General features: G+C 40.5%; 1 protein-coding gene and 1 non-coding gene across 2 annotated transcripts in view; one reads left to right on the top strand and one right to left on the bottom strand.

Annotated features, from left to right (window-relative positions):
• The first annotated feature begins 7,086 nt into the window (after positions 1 to 7,086).
• The window catches only part of SLC25A31 (solute carrier family 25 member 31), a 25,965-nt gene continuing 9,071 nt past the window's right edge, over positions 7,087 to 23,980 (top strand). The window contains exons 1-2 of the mRNA XM_074228375.1: positions 7,087 to 7,462; positions 23,781 to 23,908. Of these exons, the coding sequence (XP_074084476.1) occupies positions 7,234 to 7,462; positions 23,781 to 23,908 (357 nt within the window). The 5' untranslated portion in view covers positions 7,087 to 7,233. The remainder of the gene's footprint in view (positions 7,463 to 23,780; positions 23,909 to 23,980) is intronic.
• On the bottom strand, positions 19,414 to 19,520 carry LOC141519798 (U6 spliceosomal RNA). The gene has a single exon (XR_012477434.1). It is a non-coding gene; the product is annotated as a U6 spliceosomal RNA (small nuclear RNA).

Genomic DNA, 23,980 nt, shown 5'->3' with positions numbered 1-23,980 from the left:
ATAAAGTGAGATCATATAAATAAAATGCTTTTGCAAACTTTGAAACTATATAAATGCTAGCTGTGACTGTTGTTTAGGAAAGTAGGGAAAACTTATGCTAAGCTAGAGTGGACTCAGGACCCAAAAAGGACTTGGATTTGGACTCCCTAAAATTTACTCAATTGCCACACTGAGATAAAAGGATTTAGGACTAGATAGGACCTTGAGCTCATCACATTCTAAATTTCTTAAGATCAGAGATTGAGAGCCAAAAGGAATTTTCAAGGCCATCTAGCCCAACCTCCTTAGTTTTACCCTTGTGGGAAATAACCAAGGTCACAAAGTCAATAAGTAACTGAGCCAAGATTAGAACCCAGATCCCAGTACCCTTCCTCCTCCCGTTATAGCCTCCAAGAACCCTGTGTGTTTCACTGTATCAATCCTGGAGAACTAAGACCCAGAAAAGTCCAGTGTGACCTAAATCCTAGGGGGGGGGGGGTTCCTGCATTTCTTTCAACCCTTACCCAGTTTCAACTAATCTTTATGCTAGGTGACTCCAAAGTTTTGATTTACTACTCCAGTATCCCCTGAGCTTCTGGCCTCATTTCTTTTTTTTTCTTTTTGAGTTTTACAATTTCTCCCCTAATCTCGCTTCCCTCCCCCCACCCCCCACAGAAGGCAGTCTGATAGTCTTTACATTCTTTCTATGCTATACATTGATCAAAATTGAATGTGTTGAGAGAAAAATCATATCCTTTAGGAAAAAATAAAATATAAGAGATAAACAAACTTACATAATATATAACTTTTTTAAAAATTAAAGATAGGTCTTTGCTCTTTGTTTAAACTCCACAACTCTTTCTCTGGATACAGATGATAATTCTCCATCGCAGATAGCCCTAAATTGTACCTGATTGTTGCCCGCATGGAATGAGCAAATCCATTAAGGTTGATCATCACCCCATGCTGCTGTTATGGTATACAATGTTCTTCTGGTTCTGCTCATCTCACATCTAATATACTGGACTTCAATTGCCAGGATGGTATCTCTACCTGAATGTCCCCAACACTTAAAAACTTATCTATAGTTGGATTCATCAACATCTCCAAAAAATATTGACATCCCCCAACATCCCTTTTGTATTGATGGTACTGCTAGTCACCCAGACTTAAAACTTCTACAGCAAATTTTCTCCTTCCCTTTCCCTCCCAAAACCAATAAATTGCCAATTGCTGGAGATTCTGACTTAACGATATATTTTCTGTATATGCCTTAGCCCCTTACATTTTGGGAAGAGGCTAAGGAAATGGCATCAGGAAGGAATTCAGTCCAGCCCTGGGAACTTGGGCTATTCACAAGCCAAGACATCTGTCCTGAGTTGTTGATCCCCTCCACCTACAACTATTCACTTGATAGTTGAAGAGATAAATTACAAAACTGACGATTATACCAAGCATTGACAAAATCCTCTTTTACCACGAGAACTCAGAAGACAGGGTTCCTCATCAACTGATTCTTCTATTCATCCAAAGCTCCACAAATTCCAGCCTCCCAGTCTTCTGACCCCTATCGTCCAGGGTTATAATCTCCAGGGGAATCCCTTGCTACCTCTCACCATGTTCTCATTCCAATTTAGCCTGTCTTCTACCCAGTCCTAATCCCCATCCCAATCCCGTTTTCTCCATTCTCTTCAGAGTATTTCTTTTTAAAACATCATTTCCAGTTCTTAAATTAGTTATTATCCAAAGTTCCCACACTAGCAAAAGAACATATATACAAACTAGCCCAAATGTTCCTAGAGGTGAGCTATATTGTCTTAGTCATCTTCCTATCCCCCACAGCTTCTAGAAGCATCTCAGAGGAGGTACTCAATAATTTTTTTAAATTTAATTACAGGGGGCGGCTAGGTGGCGCAGTAGATAAAGCATCAGCCCTGGAGTCAGGAGTACCTGGGTTCAAATCTGGTCTCAGACACTTAATAATAACCTAGCGGTGTGGCCTTGGGCAAGCACATTTGCCTTGGAAAAAAACCTAAAAAAAAAAAATATATATATATATATAAAAGTTAAATTTAATTACAGAAGAGCAATTTGGGGGGAATATCAGAATTAATAAGGCATGGCTATCCTCATTTTTAGAGCTGCCACATTTTTGCACTCATCTATTTCAATTGTTTTTAACCCTTTGAGATTTTTTAAAATTGAGTTAAATGGAAATGGATATTTTACAGAATTTGGGGGGGGAAGAAGGTGACATAAGGGGGAAAGTTCTGTCTCTTTTGGGGAGAAATTTCTTCATTTCCCAATAAACTTGCTATTTTGTGTGGATTTTTTCAATGATGACAATCTATAACATGATAGTAAGGTTTTTAATTTATTAAAAATAACTCATTTCACAAGATGATGATGATGACTAATGATGTACGTTTATTTAGCACTTTTACAAAGAGCTTTTCCCTAGCAACTAGCATAAAGTCTTGATAGGTTTTTTTCCTCTTATTATACTCTATTTGGTGTTGTTGAATCATTTTTTGATTATTTCCAACTCTTTATGGCCCCATTTGGGATTTTCTTAGCAAAGTTTTCCAGCTTGTTTTACAGATGAGGAAACTGAGGCAAGCAGGGTTAATGACTTGCCCAGGATCATGCCCAGTAAAGTCTGAGACTGGATTTGATCTCAGGATGAGTCTTTCTGACTTCAGAGCCAGCACTCCATCCACTACTCTACCTAGCCGCCCTCTTGCCATCTATGTCCTAAACTGGCTTAAATTGTAATTCTTCATTCCTTAAACACACTATTCCTCTCTAAGGACGTTTATCTAAGTAATCCCCCATATCTAGAATATACTTCCTCCTCTTCTCTGTATTTTAGAATCCCTACCTTCCTTCAACTGCCAACAAGACCTTTCCAGATTATCCTAGTTGCTAGAACCCTTTACCTCAAAATTAGTTTGCACTTTTAAATATATTATAATTTATGTATGTATATCATATATATTTCACATATTACATATATAATAATATACTTTAATGAATGTTTTTATTTAAGATTATGGGGGTATAAAAGGATCAGAGCTAAAAAGAACATTAGAGGCTTTCCAGTCCAACAGCTTCAAATTATAGACACAGAATTCAAGGCATAGACAGGTTATGTATATTATTTTCCCACAATGGAATGTAAATTTGAGGGAATGTACTGTTGCCTTTATAGTATCTGTATCTATCCCCAACTGTATCTATTCTTTCTTTTGATCAATTCAGATTAGATGAGATTGAATCAGCCACTCCCCTTACCCCCTCCTCGTTTTGTATAGATGTCTATTTTCACTTTATGATTTTCCCTAATCTTTTTCTTCTCCAAAGTGTTCCTTTTCCCTTTTCTTTCCATAACAAACCCACTCCCAGGCCTTTTCTAATTGAACTCCCTCTGTGGACTCTCATGATGGTAAGATTCAAAGTGTGTGTGTGTGCATGTGTGTATGTGTCTGTACACATGTATATATGTAGCTTTAGATAGATATCTTCTTCCTTTTATTCCTTTTATCATTGCTCATTCAGATGTACCTCTACATTTCACTCCTGTGAAAAATTTCTATACCATTCTGGTCTTTTCATTAGGAATATTCAGAATTCCTCTGTTTCATTCAAGATTCATTTCCCCCCAATAGAATTATGCTCCCTTTTTCTGGCATGTTATTCTTGGTTGTAATCCAATATCCTTTGCCTTCTGGACTGTTGTATTCCAAGCTCTCTTCTCCTTTCTAGTGGCGGCTGCTAAATCATGTGTGATCTTGATTGCGACTCCTCGGAATTTTAATTCTTTCAGTTTATTTGCAGCATTTTTTCATTGACCTGTGAATTCTGTATTTTGGCTATTATTATTATTATTTGGCTTTGTGATTTTTTTAAAAGGTGACTAATTCTTTCTCTTTCCACTTTGCCTCCTGGTTTTAAGAGCTCTGGGCAGTAATTTCTCAAAATAGATGTCTATGTTCTTTTGTTGGTCATAATGTTCAGATAACTGAATGATTCTTAAATTTTTTTTCTCCTCAATCTATTTTCCAGATCATGTTTTTGCTATATGATATATTATATTTTCTTAAGCAAACCAAAAAAAAAACTCAAAAGAGTGGCACTATTTTACATATTTTTGCAAATCTCTTTAAAGTCTGGCACAGCAGAAGACAGATTCTTATATCTGCTTCTGCATATAATCTGTTGCAGTATGCTGTTTTGGATGAAGTACATGAAAAAAAACCAGTCTCACACAGATACATAGTTAGAAAAGGGGAGGAAATGTTTAATGGGCAAAGAAAATCACTGCAGTTTTATAAAAATAGTTTTTACCTTAAGGACACCCTGAAAGTTAGACCACAGTTTAAGAACTGAAGAGGCAGAGGACATATTAGCATATATTCCACGCTCTAATGTGAAGCACTAATGTATTCTCTCAGGAGGTAAAGACAATTGTATAAGACTGCTTAATAGATACTGCACATTCCCTTTTGATCCACACTGAGTAACTCCCCCAGCTTGGGCTTTTTTGCACATTTGAGACTTATTTACTCTGCAGCAATACCCATTCTCTCTGAGAAGTCCTTGCAGAAATGACTTCTTGCTGGACCACCTATCTCTCAAACTCACAAAATCTCATTCTGTGGGGGTTAGGAATAGTCATTTCATATAAATCAAAAACCATTTCCTAATAGATTAGTAGTCAACAGATAAAAACAAACAGTCTCAAAAGAATTGCAAATTACTAACAAATGTAAACTGAGACAAACTCTATCTTGAGGGAATTTGGATTTCTCTTTCCCCCAAAAGGGAAGACAACTCACTAAAGAACACAAAGACCAGTTCTCAAGATTTCCCCAAAAGGGAAGAAGACCAGAGGAGGATGGTGCCTATGAAATTAAAGGTTTTTATTAAGCAGGGAAGAAGAAAAAATAACATGCCCTTGAGTACTATCCAGCCTGTGCTGAATAGGATGCCAGCTAATGGATGGGAAGAGTTTTTAAACAAAGGTAGGCAAAAATTTTAGGGGGAAAGGTGGGCTTAGAAAGAAATGAATCCCCCCCAACACAAGGGGAAGAAGGAGAGTGAGGAATTCCAGGTCAAACCTGGAATATACAAATCAGAAGACATCTTTGGCAATGTTTGTAGTTCAAGGTTTAATAAGATGTCTCCAAAAACAGGATAATTTCAAGAACTCCATAACCAAAGTTAGGGGAATCACTTGTGATAAGGTTGAATCTAAAAGAACCATAAATAGGATATATTCATAGCCTCATAACCTGCAGTCAGGAAAATCTTGGAAGATAGGGATGTCCAGGAGCTGCTAGGTGGTGCAGTGGATAGAGCACCAGCCCTGGAGTCAAGAGGACCTGAGTTCAATTCCAGCCTCAGACTTAATAATTTCCTAGCTGAGTGATCTTGGGCAAGTCACTTAACCCATTGTCTTGCAAAAACAAAAACAACAACAAAAAGATCAGGATGCCTCTTGAAGGTCCATAAACCACAGAATGGCCGAGTCTTCTTCAAAGCTGGGATGATCTTAATTGGCTTCAAAGTTACTGATCTTCTACAGTTCCAACTAAGTTTACTCTGAGTCACTGCAAAGAATTGCCTCCTAGTCAATGCAGTCAGTGCTTGTATACTCTCGTGTTACCTGGATAAGTGGGGTGCTCAAGCAAGCTGAGCCTATGAAAAGATGGTTCACATTTCTGATGACCAGAGAAGTGCACATCAAAACAGCTCTGAGCTCTTACCTTACACCTGCTGATTGACAGAGGACAAAAGATGGGGACAGTCAATATTGGAGGGGTGGTGAGGAGTGGGGAACATTGTCAATTGTTGGTAGAACTGGAAATCTGTATGTAAAGTAAATCAATTCAACTTCTTCAAATAAATCGGCTCAATCAATTTAATCCTTATGCAATTGTGGGGAGCAGGATGTTCCAAAAAAAATTCTGTTAGTTTGCAAGAGGGACCGAAGGAAAATGGCGGGGAGACGTGGAGAGAGTCATGCCTTTTTACTGTACAATCTGCAGGGTCAAGTCCACACATCAATGCATCTGCATAGCCCCAGTTTGCTCTCCCCCTCGTCCAGCCCATGCCACGTCCACCGCTGCCCGCTGCCCGCTCCCGTCTGCATGGTCTGCCGCCCAGCCCGGGCAGTTCTAGAGGCCTAGAACAAAGCCATCTCGCGCCAGATCTGGGACTTGCCACAAACTACAAACAAGATGTGCGGAACCGAGCGGAGGTCAAGCCGTGGGCCTGGCCGGGAAATGGAGGGAATCCACGTTCACGGGGCAGTCCCACCGCCGCGGCGAGCCCTTGGGAGCTGGCCCGGCAGATCAGCCGAGGGCAGGCGCGGCCGGCCCCGGGGCGCCGCGCAGTCCGGCCAGGAAGCCACGGGCACAAGCGGGCAAAACGGGGTGCGCAGCCAATGCCGAGTCATCCCGGGGAGGGGGCGCCGCGCAGTCCGGCCAGGAAGCCACGGGCACAAGCGGGCAAAACGGGGTGCGCAGCCAATGCCGAGTCATCCCGGGGAGGGGGCGCCGCGCAGTCCGGCCAGGAAGCCACGGGCACAAGCCCGCAAAACGGGGTGCGCAGCCAATGCCGAGTCATCCCGGGGAGGGGGCGCCGCGCAGTCCGGCCAGGAAGCCACGGGCACAAGCCCGCAAAACGGGGTGCGCAGCCAATGCCGAGTCATCCCGGGGAGGGGGCGCCGGCCCCGCAGCAGGGACAGGCCGTGCCCGGGGGGAGGGGTAGGGATGGGACAGCGGCCGTCCCCCCGGAGGCCTCCTTCCTGGAGGGGGCTTGGTGGGGGTCGTCCCCGCCTCCTCCATTTCTCCTGGCGCCCCTCGGGCTGGGGACACGGGCCCCTCCACGGGGGAGGCGGAGAAGGGGCGGCCGTGGGACGGTCGCGGTCCCTCCAAGCCCTGGGAGGGGGCCGGGGAGGGGGTCCTTCGGCCGTGCTCAGAGGCGGGGCTGCGGCTGCACGCATGCGCAGAGCCGCGGGCCGCGTGCGCCCACGTGCGCCCACGTGCGCCGGAGCGAGGCGGGCGGTTGGAGGCGAGGCGCCTGCGCGGCGGCCCGCCGACCGCCCTGCGCGCCTGCGCGCCCCGCTTCCTCTCCGCCGGGCCCAGCCAGGCCGGAGGCCGTTGTGTCGCCCGCGGCCCCGCCGACCCGCCCCGCCGACCCGCCCCGCCGCGTCCCCCCGGCCCGCCGAGCCCCGCATCCGGCCGCGCCATGGGCGGCAAGCGCAAGCAGAGCGAGCCCGAGCAGCTGCTGGACTTGGCGTCCTTCGGCAAGGACCTGCTGGCGGGCGGCATCGCGGCCGCCGTGTCCAAGACGGCCGTGGCGCCCATCGAGCGCGTGAAGCTGCTGCTGCAAGTGCAGGCGTCCTCCAAGCAGATCAGCCCCGAGGCCCAGTACAAGGGCATCGTGGACTGCCTCGTGCGCATCCCGCGGGAGCAGGGTACGGCGTGGGGGCGGGGCGGCGGGGGGAGGGGCGGCCCGCCTCTGGCAGTTGTAGGAGCTGACCCTGCCCTCCCCTTGGACGCGTTAGCGTGCGGACCTGTGTGCCCCGACACGTGTTCGTGTGTAGACACGTGTAGTGCGACATGGGTTAGCGTGAGGACTGATGTCACCTGACGCACGTTCGCTTGTGGACCTGTGTGACCCGAAATGTGGGCGCAGCCACACCTGGGAACTGGGGGCCTGAGCTTTTCCAGACCCCGGGCTGTGTGGGCCTCAGTTTCTTCATCTGTCAAATGAGCTGACGTGGCAACCCCCCCCCCAGGATCTCTACCGAGAAACCCTAATGGGGACAGGAAGACTGGGAACAAAAGCAGAAAGCATAAAAGGAAAAAATTCATTCTAAGTGACCAGTAGATGAGGTGGTCCCCCCCCTAGCTCCATGGGGGGCGGGTCTTCTCATATCCCTGAGCCAAGGTTTTTCAGCAATTATTTATTAGATGCTTATTTGTCTGGTATTGCTAAGTTCAGGAGATGCAAAAACAAAGAAAAAGCAGCCCCTGCCCTCGGACGCTCACCTTTTTATGGAGTCAGTACAGCTAAGTTAAGAGGCAGGAGACTGGAGTTTGAATATCTGAGTTTAAAGTTGACCCCAGACACCAGCCTTAGTTTCTCCTCTATAAATAAAGGGGGATATATTGGAGAAGGAAATGGCAAACCATTCCACGATCTTTCCAAGAAAGTCCCATGAACCAGAATCAAACAAGACTGAAGAGGAACAAAAATGTAAATGAATAGATACTTGTATTTGAAAGGAAGTCAAAGAGGAAAAGGCAATCTAGAGAAGAGAAGGAGGAACCCCGAAAAATCTTTTGTATCTGGGATGATTGGGGATTCAGGACCAAGACTGGAGAGTGATCATTGAGCACGAGGGACAGCATGTAGACTTGGAAGGGAGTCAAGGATTAGAAGCCTGATGAGGAAGAGTGAAGACCTAGAAATGCTACATAGGAGGCTTTGTATTTGATAGTAGAAGTTGTGTGAACTCTAGGGGAGAGGGCTTAAAGACACTGACTGGAGGAAATTGTGAAGGGGTGTCCAGAATGGAAAGTTCTGTATACTTTGCTCCCTAAGGTTTTGCACCAAAGTGAGGAGGAGGAGGAGAGCTGAGGAGGTCAACCTTGGACATCCTGGGCTTGAGATGTCTCAATGTTCAAAATGTCCAATAAGTGATTGATGATGTAGGATCAGGACTCAAGATGGAGACCAAGAATCCTCCCATTAGAGAACATAACTGACAATGTGGAAGCTGAAGAGTGGATTTTTAGTGGATATGATAAGATTGAAGAGGGAGGAGAAATAAGGAGAGGAAACCAAGACCAAACATTGTCCCAGAAAGTCAAGGAAAAGATGGTCATCTGGTTCCAAAGAGTGAAGAAGGATGAGAAAGACTTGTCCAGGTTGGGAAGTTTCAGAGGGAGAGAAGAAGGAGAGACACATTGATAGTCAATGACTTTTTCTAGGGGTTTACCTAAGATGAGGAAGCTAGAGAAAAACAGCTCTTGAGCATGACAAATCTAGGAAGCATTTTTTTGAGGAAGGAAGGAAGAAACCAGTGGGTTTGCCGACAGCAGGGAAGGAGCCCACAGATATATGGGGGTGATTTTGGGGGCCAGGACCAAGGGTACATGCTGAGAACTTGAGTTTGACAAACAGACTTGAAGGAGTGTGGGGGATGATGTGATGGGGTTGGGAGAGAAAAAGGGAAGAAGAACTAATCCTTGGGAATGGCCTACATTTTTCTCAGTAAAGAGATCAAGTGAAGTTCTCAGATAAGAAGGTGAGTGCCAGGGTGTTGCCTGGGAAGTAGGAGGAGAAAAGAGGAGATTTGTAGTAAGTGATGGATATAAATCTCCATTCCTGGTCTTCCAAATCTAGTCCAACATTCTCCTGTAGATGAAGGCCTAGAACTGGATGGAGTGGGGGGAGGGGTGGTGGTAAGGTAATGTGAGACCGAACCCACAGATTCCAGGGTGCTCTTTTCTTAAAGACCAAGTCTTCGTTTTACTGAGAGAGACAGACAGATAGGCAGAAAAGTATGTTGCATGTATGGGGTATTGAAAAGACTTCCTGATTTGGTCTAACAAAACTTTTGTTGCTTACCCTTCCATGTGCTTGGAAGAATTACTTAATTTTATTGGGCCTCCTTTTTTGTGTGTGTGTAAAATGAGGGCTTAGATTAAATAGTCTTAAAGACCATGTTCTTAATCTAAGATCAGTAAACTTGTCCTTTTAATATTGTATTAATAATGTCAATATATTTTTGTATTGTATGTATTTTATTTTTTAAAGTTTTCTGTTAAATTTATTAATATTCCCCAGACACCATTCAGTAATTAAAAAAAAAACAAAATCCTCTATACATATCTACAGAGTCTGACCAAACAAATTCTCCTGTTAGCCATGTCCAAAAATGTATAATTTGTTCTAAGTTTTTTTTGTTGTTTTTCGTTTTGGCAAGGCAATGGGGTTAAGTGACTTGCCCAAGGTCACACAGCTAGGCCATTATTAACTGTCTGAGGCCAAATTTGAACTCAGGTCCTCCTGACTCCAGGGCCAGTGCTCTCTATCCACTGTGCCACCTAACTGCCCCCCTTGTTATAAGTTTTAAGTTCATCACCTGTCAGGAAGTAGCGTGTTTCATTTTCATTCTTTTGAATTTTTGTTTTATCCTTGCATTGATCAGAGTTCTAAAGTCTTTCAAAGTTATTTTTTCCTCTAATGTTTTTTCCCAAATAGTTTTCTTACTTTTGATTTTTTTTGTATCAGTTAATAAAGGTTTTCCCACTTCCCTTCAAATTGTTTATTTCATTTATTTCTTATGACATAATGTTCCATTACATTCACATACTACCTTTAGGTTAACTCTTCCCCAATAGGGGGGCACCCCCTTAGTTTCCATTTTTTGGCATACTTCAGAGCAAAGTGTTTTAATTTTTTTTTTTTTTTTGGTATAAATAGACCCTTTTCTTTGATTGCTTTAGAGCATGGACCTAGAACTGGTACAGCTTGGTCACAAAGTTTGGTAGCTGTTCTGGGTGAAAGATGTAGAGCAGTGCTCTCCTGTTTTCCCAACAGTTTTTGTCAGAGTGATTCACTTCCTTCATTGACTGGGGTCTTTGGATTTATTAATATGATACTGTTGTGTCTGTGTACCCATGAAGATTGTACACCTGATCTGTTCCACTAATCAACCTGGTTTGTTGGTTGGTTGGTTGTTTTACTAGCATCAGATTATTTTAATGCTTTTTAATATGATTTGAGATTGATACTCAAGAGTCCTGCTTCCTTCCCACTTTTTTTATTATTTCCTTTGCAATTCTGGACATTTGTTCCTCCAAATAGATTTGATGCTTGTCTTTTTTACATATCTAAAATACTGATCTGGGATTTTGATTGGTATAATACTGAGTAAATTCATTTTTGTATTGTCATTTTTATTATATTGACTACCCATGAGGAATTAATGTTTGTCCAATTATTTAAGTCCATTATCTGCAAAGAAAGTTTTATTGTTCATAGTTTTATAATTTATAGTTTATAGTTTTGTTGGATCATGGTTGGAAGGTGCATTTAATAATTCCACTTTTCTGTGTCTGTGTTTATGGAATTTTTATACCTCGACACATCACATGGTGAATTTTTGGGAAGCATATAGATATTCTCCTTTTTATTCTCATTCAGTAGTAACTGTAGATCTATGCTCTACATTTTTAATAAAAATTCTTTCAATTCCTTAACATCTTTCATGGTTATCTTTTGGTCCCAGTCCATTAGAAAATACACTTCCTGGGGCAGCTAGGTGGTAATGATTACCTAGCCATGTGGCCTTGGGCAAGCCAATTAACCCCATTGCCTTGAAAAAAATAAAAAAAAAAAACCCTTCCTTCTCCAGAGGACCCAGGAAAACACTGTCTAGGCGTAGTACAACAGATTCCTTTTTATGAGCACCTTCTCAGAAGATGTCTTAACCCTCCCTCCCGGACTCCCACTGAATGAAGGGGCCACCAGATATTTATTAAGTCTTGGGAAAGGGAGGTCTGGAGGGCATTAAGGTACTGCTGCCCATTGATGGTAAGACCTGGAGGTTGGAATCCTGCAGGAAGGCTTTCTGAAAAGTCTGGAAGATTCGGTGGCAGCAGGATAGGGAAGCAGAATGGGAATCTCATCCCTTTTCTCACTGTAAAGTGTACATGTTGGATCAAATTTCTCTGCTAAAGATTCACAAACAAGTGCTATACATGAACAAGTACACATATGTGTGTGCATGTATATGTATACACAACTAATAAGCATTCCTCAGGGGGAAAGTGGTCTAAGGATATTCACACAATTCTCAAAAGAAAGTTTGAAAAGTGTTCCTAGACACATAAAAGAATATTCCAAATCACTAATAAGAGAAATGCAAAACAAAGAATGGGAATCTACCATAAATTGGGGAGTCAATGAACGAGTGGGATAGATGTGATGGAATATTATAGTGTTGAATTCCTATCAACATATATCATAGTGTTGAATTCCTATCAACATAATAATGGCCAACTAGGATTCCACAGGACTAATGATAAAATAATGATTAAAAAAATGTTGCCTACCTCCTCTTTAAAGGAAGGTGAAGCATTCAATGCAAAATGAATTGAAAATATTTTTGGCAAAACCCATGTGGGAAGTTGTTTTGATTGACTGTAATGGCTTTAATTTTTCCTATATTCTCCAGGGGATGATTAGAATGAGAGGAAGAAGTTTTTGTTGATTTGAATAAGTTTTTAAAATATAAAAAAAAACCAATATAAACAAAATATGGTTGTATTAATAATATAAGAATTATTTTATAGTATATATAAAGTATTAAACTCAAAAAGCTTTTATTAAATACCTATTTTCTAGATACATGTTCAGGTGCTGGGGATAAGGTACAATAAAGGGAAAAGTACATTACCTCAAGGAGTTTACATTATATTGTGGGAAAATGATATATTTAAACTGTCTTTACCTTAGATTCTTCATCTGAAAAATGAAGCTGTTGAACTAGAAAGCCTCTAAAATTCTTTACAGCTCTGAGCCTATTATACCCATATAATCCTAAATAAAATATAGATAGATAGATAGACAGACTTAAAATGGGATAATCTGGAAAGATCTTGTATATGAGTTAGCATTTGAAGTAAAGGAGGGATTCCAAAATACAGAGGAAATCTATTACAGATTACTTAGACAAAGATCCCTGGATAGGAATAGTGTGTTGCTAAGACATAGATGACAAGAGGGCAGCTAGGTAAAACATGCTGACTCTGGAGTCAGGAAGACTCTTTTTCCTGAGATCAAATCCTGCCTCTGACATTTCTCAGACATAGTTGCATGACCCTGGGCAAGTTATTTACCCTGTTTGCCTCAGTTTCCTCATCTGCAAAATGCATTTTAGAACTTTGCTAAGAAAACCCAAATGGAATCACAAAGAGTAGAACATAATTGAAAAATGGCTCTAAAACAACAGTATAAGAAGGGGAAATCATGTAAAGGCATTGTACTAGTGTGTAGGGAAAAGCTCTTTGTATATATATAAAAGTACTAAATAAATGTACATCATTAGTTGTCATCAGCATCAACATTATCTTGACCTTGGAATTAAGTTTTGATAAACCAAAGCCTCTTACCTGTCACATTATGGAGTGTCATCATTGAAAAGTCCTTGGGGGGTGGCAAGGTGGCTCGGTGGATAAAGCACTGGCCCTGGAGTCAGAAGACCTGAGTTCAAATCCAGCCTCAGACACTTAATAATGACCTAACTGTATGGCCTTGGGCAAGCCACTTAAACCCCATTGCCTTGCAAAAACCTAAAAAAAAAAAAATTCCTTGGAAAATAGCAAGTGTTTGGGGAAATGAAGAAATTTCTCCCCAAAAGAGAACTTTTCTCCTTTTGTTACCCTAACCAAGTGCTATAAGATACCCTTTTCCATTTTACTCAATTAAAAAAATTTTCAGGGTTAAAAAAAAAAACTATTCAACTAGCTAAGTATAAAAATGTAGCATCTCTAGATACTAAAGTTAAAGTTGAGGATGGTCATGCCTTGTTGCCTAATGCTGATATTTTCCCCAAATTGCTTTTCTTTTCTATAATTAAATTTTAAAGAGATTTATTGAGTACCTCCTCTGTTTAAGATGCTTCTAGATGCTGTGGGGAGATAGGAAGATGACTAAGTCAGATTGTAGCTCACCTCCAGGAGCACATGTCCTTTTATTGGTGTGGGAGCTTTGTTTAATAACTATAATTAAAGCATTAGAATGTACTCTAAACAGTGGGGAGTTTATTGGTCAGTTTGGCTTTTTTTTTTTTTGCATTTCTCTTATTAGTGATTTGGAGCTTTCTTTCATGTGGTTGTGAATCTTTCTTTTTCTTATTAACCACTTCCCTTTTTATCTTAAGTATATTAATTTTATCAATATTGAAGGATCTTTATCTTTTGTAATTTCCTTTATCACTTGTTTGGTTAAGAATACCTAACCCTGGGGCCTGGAGTCAGGAGTACCTGGATTCAAATCCGGTCTCAGACACTTAATAATTACCTAGCTGTGTGGCCTTGGGCAAGCCACTTAACCCTATCTGCCTTGCCAAAAAAACCTAAAAAGAATACCTAACCTACCCATGTATCATCTGCTTGTGTTCTAATTTTTCATTTAGTATAACCTTTAATATTAATAATTATTCATTTAGAATGGATTGTGGGATATGGTATAAAATGATGGGCTAAGATATATAGACAAGGGACAGGAGAGAGGTGAATATGAAGGTATAATATAGAGATAGAGTCAATGGGTGAAAAAAGGAATTCACTGGGAGAAAGGGAAAGGAGAGGTAGAATAGCTAAGATGTTTCACTCAAAAGAGTAAAGAAAAAGTTTTTGCATTGGAGTGGAAGGGGGGGAAGGTGAGGGGGAATGAGGGAGGCTTAATTCTTATTGCAAGTGGCTCAGAGAGGAAATAACACACTCAGGATTTAGAAATCTATCCTACCCTAGAAGAAAGGGATGGGAGAAGGGAAAAGGGGAGAGGGGAGTAGGTGATAAAAGAGAGGAAGGTGGTGGAAGAGGGTAGTGAGATACAACCTCCCTCTGAGCAGGGACAGTGTAAAGGAGAGAGAATAGAATAAATGGGGGTAGGGATGAATAGAATGGAGGGAAATATCACTAGTAATTGTGACTGGCAGAGGAGTAGTTTTGGTTACTTTACACCATGTAGTAATGTTGCAGAATTGAAGCAGCTCAAAGGAAACATGACATCCTTAAGTTTAGAGTACCCCCCGAGGGGTACACATGGACTATTTGTGCCCAACCTGTGCTAGAGCATTCTGAGTTTGTATTGGTTTGATCAGCCACAGTGGAACACCCTGTCATTTGTCTCAAACACAGTGATGTCATTTTGGTCTTGTTCAATAACAAAGGTCAATAACCAACCAACCAGTGTGAAAATAAATAAATTTTTAAAAAAAGATAGTGGACTAAAGCCTAATTTCTGCTAGACTGCTTTGCAGGTTTTAATCAAAAAATTTTTCGTAGACAGTTTCATGTTTCCCACTTTATCAAACACTGGGTTATTGAGCTCTGTTGTGTCTGAGTCTGTTCCATTGACCTCTCTCTTCTTTAACCGATATAAGATGACTTTTATCGTGTAGTTTGAGATCTGTCTTTGTTCTTATCTTCATCATTGACATTCTAGCTCTTTTGTTTTTCCAAATGAATTTTGTGCTCTTTCATCAAGTTCTAAAAAATTTTCCTTTAGTAATTTGGTGTACTAGTATTTAGATTAAAGAAGCCCTTTATGCTTATATTTTCTTGTTTTAAAGAAATGTGTCTATTTAGTTCATTGTTCTGCATCTTTTGGTGTGATCTTGTGATCTTTGTTGTTATTAGGAAAATAGTGCCTACTGCGGTCAGGATTTATGATAAGTGCTTCTTAATAAATATTATGTCATAGGATCCTAACAGCAACCCTGAAAGATAGGTACTGTTGTTATTCCCACTTGCAGTTTAGTAGTTAGAAGGGAAGAGATGAGCTCACAAGCATACAGTCAGGAAGTGCTGTGCCAGTGCACCAGCCACCAGCCCATATCTACGCTGCTATCATCAATAAGATGAGTTGTGTTCATTAGTTTTCTGAAGATGCAACGAACCCTTCCTTTAGCCAGATTGTAAGGTTCATCTTTTGATATCTTGCTGTGGCCTCTTTGCTAATTTATTATTGAATGGTTTTGTATCAGTGCTTATTAGAGATGTGGGAATGAAGGTCAAGTCAAGGGCAGGCATGGAGTCACTGAAGAGGACTCTGAGTCACAGACTCAGTTACTGACCCTGGGCAAAGTCATTTAGCCGTGTGTACCTCAGTTCCTAATTTTTGGCCAACATTTGCCATGAGAACCCCAAATGTGATCATGAAGACAGATAAGACTGAACAACAGCAAAGCGCAGAGCTTGGCAAACTAGGGCCCGGAGGACACTCATGGTCTGCTGCCTGGTTTTGTGCAACCCTCAAGCAATGAATGGTTTTTAAATTTTATTAATGGTTGGGGGTAGGGGGGGACCATATTTGAAAGGAATTGCTAGTTGTAAAAAAAACGGATCTGCAATTTCAGGTGCAAACCTCTTTTTTCTAATTCAGTTTTGTTATTTTTATTTCTAAAGTTCAGAATAAATTAAATATTTTTTAAAAGATTTAAAAACTGAAAAGAATATTTCATGATGTAAAAATTATGTAAATTAAAATGTCAGTGGCCATAAATTAAGTTTTACCAAAGACAGCCATGTCCATTCATTTACATATCATCTGTGGTTGTTTTTGAACTACAACAGAAGTCAAGTAGTTCTACTCAGAGCTTTAAAATCACAGCAATGCAATTTTAAAACTACAGTGCCAGGCACATAGATGTTCTGCAGTATGTCACAGCAAGAGAAGAGGAAAGTGTTATAATTATTTTTTGAGCTGGTGGCCAAAAGTGAATTGCTTCTAAATGAGAAGAGCCTCTCTTAACTACTCCTAAGAGTTAATTGAGGGCAGCTAGGTGGCACAGTGGAGAAAGCACTGGCCCTGGAGTCAGGAGTACCTGGGTTCAAATCCAGTCTCAGACACTTAATCATTACCTAGCTGTGTGGCCTTGGGCAAGCCACTTAACACCATTTGCCTTGAAAAAAAAACCTTAAAAAAAGAGTTAATTGAACTCAGGAAGAGGAGTCTTCTTGACTCCAGCCCCTTTGCACCTACTTCCCATGGTTTTTCTAGTTGTCCCAATATTCAGTCAGTTCTACATCACTGATATAAACCAATCCTGGTCATAGATTGTAATCTCTGTAGTATGTTTTTGTAGCCTCTTTACAAAATATTTGGGTAATTTTGTATTGATATTCCATATTAGAGATACAGGTCAGTGGGTTTCTTTCTATCATGTCTTCCTTGTTTACGCATTATTGCCAAATCTATGTCCTACTTTTGTGTGCAAATCATTTATATAAAAATTAATTTTTTTATTCATCATTATTCTATTTTTCCTATCCATAATTAATTATTCTTTCATTATTTAATGTGCTCTAGTTGTCAATCCATTTTTCTTTTAGGAGAAGGGAGTTCCTTTATGACTTAAAATTGTTGCCATTTGAATTATGTAATTCCATCATTTAATTCTTTCTTCAAGGCATTTTTCACTTTATAGGGGGTTTTTTAGGGGTTTTTTTGGGGGGGGGGGTTTCCTTGCAAGACAAATGGGGTTAAGTGGCTTGTCCAAGGCCACACAGCTAGGTAATTATTAAGTGTCTGTGACTGGATTTGAACCCAGGTACTCCTGACTCTAGGGCCCATGCTTTATCCACTTCGACACCTAGCCACCCCTCATTTTTCATTTTATAAATATTCATCCATTTCATTAAAGTTAATAGTTTTTGTAGCATAGAATTAGACAATAGTTTATAACAATTTTGCTTATTGTTGTGACTCATTTATTTTATTTTAATATTTGGTTTTCTTCTTTTAAAATAAAATTTTAGTTTTATAGTATCATTAAAAGAAACTACTCATAGTTTTATCATTTAGATTTTTAAAATTTCTATTTTTGTGCAAAGAAATTTTTAAAAATATTTTTGCTCTAAATTTTTTTTTAATTTTATGTCCTATTCATTGATTTGTTCTTTCTCTCCTTTGATGAAACAATTTAGAGATATCAGTTTTTCCCTAAGGGCTTCTTTGACTTCTTCCCAAAAATTTTGGTATATGTGCCCTCTCATTGTTGACATTTAACAACATTTAATTTGTTGTTGCTACTTTTTGCGCTTCGACTCATCAATTAAAAAAATTATATTTAATTTTTAATTTATGGAATAAAACAAGCATTTCCTTTCATTAAAGATTTTATTTATTTGAGTTTTACAATTTTTCCCCCAATCTTGCTTCCCTGCCCCCACAGAAAGCAATTTGTTTCCATATTGTACATTGATCCAAATTGAGTGTGATGAAAGAGAAATCTATCCTTAAGGAAGAAACAAAAAGTGTAAGAGATAACAAGATCAGACAATAAGAAATCTGGTTGTTGTTTTTTTTCTAAATTAAAGGGAATAGTCCTTGAACTTTGTTCAAAGTCCACAGTTCTTTATCTGGATACAGATGGTATTCTCCATTGCAGTCAGCCCCAAATTGTCCCTGATTATTGCACTGATGTAATGAACAAGCCCATCAAGGTCGATCATCACCCCCATGTTGCTGTTAGGGTGTACAGTGTTTTTCTGGTTCTGCTCATCTCACTCAGCATCAGTTCATGCAAATCCCTTCAGGCTTCCCTGTATTCCCATCCCTCCTGGTTTCTAATAGAACAATAATGTTCCATGACATACATATACCACAGTTTGCTAAGCCATTCCCCAATTGAAGGACATTTACTTGATTTACAGTTCTCTGCCACCACAAACAGGGCTTGCTATGAGTATTTTTGTACAAGTGACATTTGTACCCTTTTTCATCATCTCTTCAGGGTATAGACCCAGTAGTGGTATTGCTGGATCAAAGGGTATGCACATTTTTGTTACTCTTTGGGCGTAGTTCCAAATTTTTCTCCAGAAAGGTTGGATGAGTTCACAGCTCCACCAACAGTGTAATAGTGTCCCAGATTTCCCACAACCCTTCCAACAATGATCATTATCCTTCCTGGTCATATTGGCCAGTCTGAGAGTTGTGAGGTGGTACCTCAGAGAAGCTTTAATTTGCATTTCTCTAATAAGTAATGATTTAGAGCATTTTTTTCATATGACTGTGGATTGCTTTGATCTCCTCATCCATAAATTGCCTTTGCATATCCTCTGACCATTTGTTAACTGGGGAATGGCTTTTTTTTTTAAATATGACTCAGTTCTCTGTATGTTTTAGAACTGAGTTCTTTGTCAGAATCATTAGTTGTAAAGATTATTTCCCAATTTACTGCATTTCTTTTTATCTTGGTTACATTGGTTTTATCTGTGTAAAAGCTTTTTAATTTAATGTAATCTAAATCATCTAGTTTGTTTTGTTTGTTTGTTTGTTTTTTAGTTTTTGCAAGGCAATGGGGTTAAATGGCTTGCCCAAGGCCACACGGCTAGGTAATTATTAAGTGTCTGAGGTTGGATTTGAACTCATGTCCTCCAGACTCCAAGGCCAGTGCTCTATCCACTGTGCCACCTAGCCTCCCCCCATCTAGTTTGTTTTTGGTGATGTTCTCCATCTCTTCCTTAGTCATAAACTGCTCCCCTTTCCATAGATGTGATGGGTAAATTAGTCCTTGATCTTCTAATTTGCTTATAATATTGTTTTTTATATCTAAATCCTGTAACCATTTGGATCTTATCTTGGTAAAGGGTGTGAGGTGTTGGTCCAACCTAAGTTTCTAAAAATATGGAACACTTAAGGAATTTTCGTGTCATCCTTGTGCAGGGACCATGCTAATCCTCTCTGTATTGTTCCAATTTTAGTATATGTGCTGCCAAAGCGAGCACAAAACAAGCATTTCCATAACATAGTTTAATAAAAAGATGATTGCAAATGGAACTGCAAATCTTTTATGCATAACTTGCAATTCCTTTTAAATATAAAGTTATGATGTAAATTACTTTTTCTTTCATTTTTTTCCTTCCCTCCTTCTGCCCTATGGATAGCTATCATTAGGCATAAATGTGTATATGTGCATAAAATAATTCTATACATACTTCTGTTTTTCAGTTCTTTCTTTGGTGCAGAGAGCATCATTATTCTTTTTTTTCCTTTGTAGTTAATTTGCTTAAAGTTGTTCTTAAAATAATAATGTTGTTTCTGTATACAACATTCTCCTGGTTCTACTGAGTTCACTCTTCATTATTTCATGCAGTCTTTCTATGTTTTTTTTCCCTAAAATCAACCAGCTCATTTCTTTTAGCACAGTAGTATTCCTTCACAATCATATACCACAACTTGTTCCACCATGCCCCAGTTGACAGGCATCCTTGCAGTTTCCAGTTCTTTACCACCACAAAACGAGCTCTTTCCCTAACCATCTTTGGAAATAGATCTATTTGCAGATTTTGTTTGTGTTTTTCTTGATTTCAAGGCTTGCATTTCAGAGTTTCTGTTCTTCTCTGCTCTTTAGGAATGCATGAAATATAATCTTTACTTCTTACATTTTGTTTCTTTGCTTCTGAGGATTAAACTCATTTTTACAGGTTGTTATTAAAGTATTTCTTTCTAATGAACCGTGGTACAGCGCTCTTTTAGTATTTTTTAATTTGGCTTGAAAATTCTGGATCCTGAGTGTTCATTCTCAGTTTGAGATTCTTTTCAACTGGTGATCTGCATTCTTTCTCTACTCACTTAGCCCTCTGATTCCAGTCAATCCAGAAGTTTTCTTGACCTATGTTGCCAGGGTTTTTGTTTGGTTATGCATTTCAGGTAGGCTGATTATTCTTAAATTTTCTTTTCTCAACCTGTTTTTAGTTCATTTGGTTTATTTTTTTATATTAAAAAAACCTTAGAATTTATTCCGTCTGTTGTAGGGTTCTTGGTTTTTTTCACCCAACTTTTGGATTTTGTTCAAATATTTCTTGTGTCATAGAATCAGCAAGTTCTTTTTGACCCATTTCCCACTTTCTGTTTCTCCCTATATTCTACCTCAGTTATTTGAACTTCTTGAACTCTTAATTTGACTTCTAATTTTTTCTTTCTTTTTTCCAATAGTTTTTGTAGCCCTTGGGACCAAATCTTTTTGAATTTTTCCTTCTGTGAGACTTGGCTTATAATTAATCTCTTCTTGGTTTTCCTCCTGGTCCAATACTGCATTTGCTTTCAGCTTTAAATCTTGGTTTGGGGGTGTATACTTGAGCTGCTTTCACACCCCTGGCCAGGTGCTGCCCTCATTTCTCATATGGAAAGGGTGGCTGGCACTGCCTCCTACCCAGCCCCTCCTGCAGCCTCCTGAGGCTCCACTATAGCCCAGGTCTCGGGCCTCTGCCACTGTACCCCCTGCCTTCAATGCCCCTCCTAGGAGTTGACCCTGGCTCTTGCCAAGGCTCCCCAGGCCCTTTGAGAAAGGTCCAGCTTTGTGTCTCTGTGCAGCGCTGAGGGGGCTGGGTCCTGGCTTCCTCTCCCCCTTTACTTGAGCCCCAGCTGCTTGTGGCCATGATGATGAGAGCACCAGCTGCCTGGGAGGGCCATTTGTGGGCACTCTTCCCCCACCCCACCCCTACACACACACACATACACACACACACACACACACACGCCTCTGTGTTCACCTGAGCTTGCAGGTTCCAGAGGCCTCTGTTCACCTGAGCTTGCAAGTCCCAGAGGCCTCTGTATTCACCTGAGCTTGCAGGTCCCAGACTGACAGTTGTTTTTGTGCAGGTCTGGATCAGATGGAGGAGTAGTTCTTTTCAGTTGTCTTTATCCTGTACCAGGAGCACATTTCAGATATTTACTGGGTTTGGAGTTTGTTTTTTTCATTTTTGAATTCTTCCCTTCTCTGGACTCTCCCTTCTCAAAAATAGAGCCTTATAAAATTATTCTTCAGTGTCTCCCATTCCTCCCATATACCAGACTGTTTCCCCCTTTTTCTTGGTTGGTTCAGATTTTGGTGTCACATCTTTTGTTCTTTTATCATATTCAAGCCATATTATTTAAATAAGAGTATTTACAAAAAGAAAGAGACTATATTCTGAAATTCTATGCTTTGGGAATGTAATTAGAAGTACATACTTAGCCTCACTGGCCCTAATTAAGGACTCTTCTTGTCAGTCTGCCAAGGACCCTCACTCTGCCCCCCCCATCTAGACATCCACTCTGGGGTAGTAGAAGAAAGAGCCCTGGGCTGTCTTGGGGTGTGGTTGAGGCTGATTGGCCACTCAAAAGCCATGGGACGTTGGACTGGTCAATTCCCAGCTCTTGAGGAACTCAGTCTAATGTGAGTAAATGAGTGTGACAGCTGGACCAGTAAGAGGGGAGACCACACTGTGATAGGCACAAGGCAAGGAGACCCTGTAATGGGGAGTTCTGAACTCCCAAGTCCTCATCCAGAAAGGAAGGGAAGGGCATCAGATCTCCAGCACCCCTCCCCCCCCCATACACACCACTACTGGAACTGATGCCCAGAACTTTGCTTAGTCCAGTAAAGGACACCCCTCTTCTCCGGGGGTTCCCCCATTCATCTCCTCTGGACCAGCACCCAGACTGTGAACTTGGGCCCTTGACACCCCCCCCCCATTTCAGCATCACTCCTTCCCTTTGGTTAGGGAAGAAAACAGCAGCTCAGAGCTCCCCTTGGCAGACTCATGTTTCTGCTGTTCTGTGCCTTACGGCCTTTCAGGGAGATCAGGGAAATAATTGGGGGCCGCAGCCTCTCCTCTGGGTCCCCAGGATCCAGTTCAGGGCCTACTACCCAGCAGGCTCAACAGATGATGCATCAATGGTTCCCCTGCCCTGCCCAGAGATGGCTCCCAGTATCCTTCCTCAGGCTGTCCTCCCCATTAGAGCGGTACCTGCAAGGTCTGTCTCCACAGTCCCAGGTGGGCTTCTCAGTGTGTGCTTTCATCTCTTGACTGATGCTCAGGGACTTGGCACAGGAACTGGATATTTCTTAGATTCAGTTTGTACCTCTTTTCCATCTTGTTTTGGATTTTTTTAAGTTGAAAGTAGGAAGAGAGGATATCACAATGGGACTGCCAAAAAAGAAAAGCAAGCTGAATGGAAATTCACAGTTTCCTGTGTTTTTCTGTTCTATTTTGAATAAGGGCATGTTCATTTTATTTGGTGTTTAATTATAAAATAAAAATTACTTTTTTTTTAAATAAAGTCAAAGCACATGACTAGTTCTAAGGGAGTCCAGCAGAGCAGGAATTCACCTGATCATCCCCTTATAGAAAAGTTCTATATACATCAAAATAGCTCTCAAATGGTGGCAAATAACTGGAACAAATTACATGTCCACTGCTCAGAGAATGGTTAAAGAAGTTGTGTACATGACATGTTGCTCTTCTCTAAGTAATGATTAGTATGAAGAATTCAGAGAAGTCTGAGGAGTAGAACCAGGAACACAACATACACAGTGATTGTAGCCAGGTAAGCAGGAAAAAAACAGCAGTCAAGAGAAAACCCCAGACTGATACTGTGAAATTAGAATGCCTAAGCTTGACCCCAAAGCAGAGAGAAGAGAGAACTGCCCTTCCTTCTTAGAGGCAGGCAGGGAGGATGACCCTCTGACAGGAGGGTAAGAGGAGAGGTGTGGATTGGAGATGAAAATCATATAAAATGATATAAATGATATAAAAATATCAGTAACCTTCCTCCTCTCCCCCCACATGAAGAATGGGATTAAAATTGTGATATATAATCAAAGTGATTATCAATACATTCAGTTTACCTTGGTGTTCACTTTGAAAGTTGATTTCCTTTCATCTTACACTTCTCTAATAACTTTTTAGATTATCCCCCTTCCAGCTCACACTCTATAGGATATTGAACCTGTAGATTACTCCCAGGGACCCAGTTGTTCTGGTAATTTAACCTCCATGGGAATTGCAAGTGGTGGTTATGGAAAAAACCTTGGTTCAGATGACTACACTGTCCATAAACTTTAGAGATGTTCTGAATTTCTCAGCATAATTTAACAATTACATTTTTCATGTTTGTTTGAGAGTTGCTCAGAGTTACATTTGAACTATTCCGCATAAAACACTATCAAGGTTTTGGGATTAGTAATATAAATTTATAATTAGAATAATTTCTTTTCATAGGCTTTTTCAGTTTTTGGCGTGGCAATTTGGCAAATGTTATTCGATATTTTCCAACACAAGCTCTAAACTTCGCTTTTAAAGACAAATACAAACAGATTTTCATGTCAGGAGTTAACAAAGATAAACAGGTAATTCTCTTTTAATATTCCTGGCATTCTTTAAAATGTGTGATTTTAGATGTGAGATTTCATTTAGGACCT

This window comes from Macrotis lagotis, chromosome 3 (assembly GCF_037893015.1).
Source record: "Macrotis lagotis isolate mMagLag1 chromosome 3, bilby.v1.9.chrom.fasta, whole genome shotgun sequence".
Taxonomy (NCBI): Eukaryota; Metazoa; Chordata; class Mammalia; order Peramelemorphia; family Peramelidae; genus Macrotis; species Macrotis lagotis.
The sequence above is the reverse complement of the archived record's forward strand: the minus strand, read 5'-3'. Positions and strand labels throughout refer to the sequence as shown.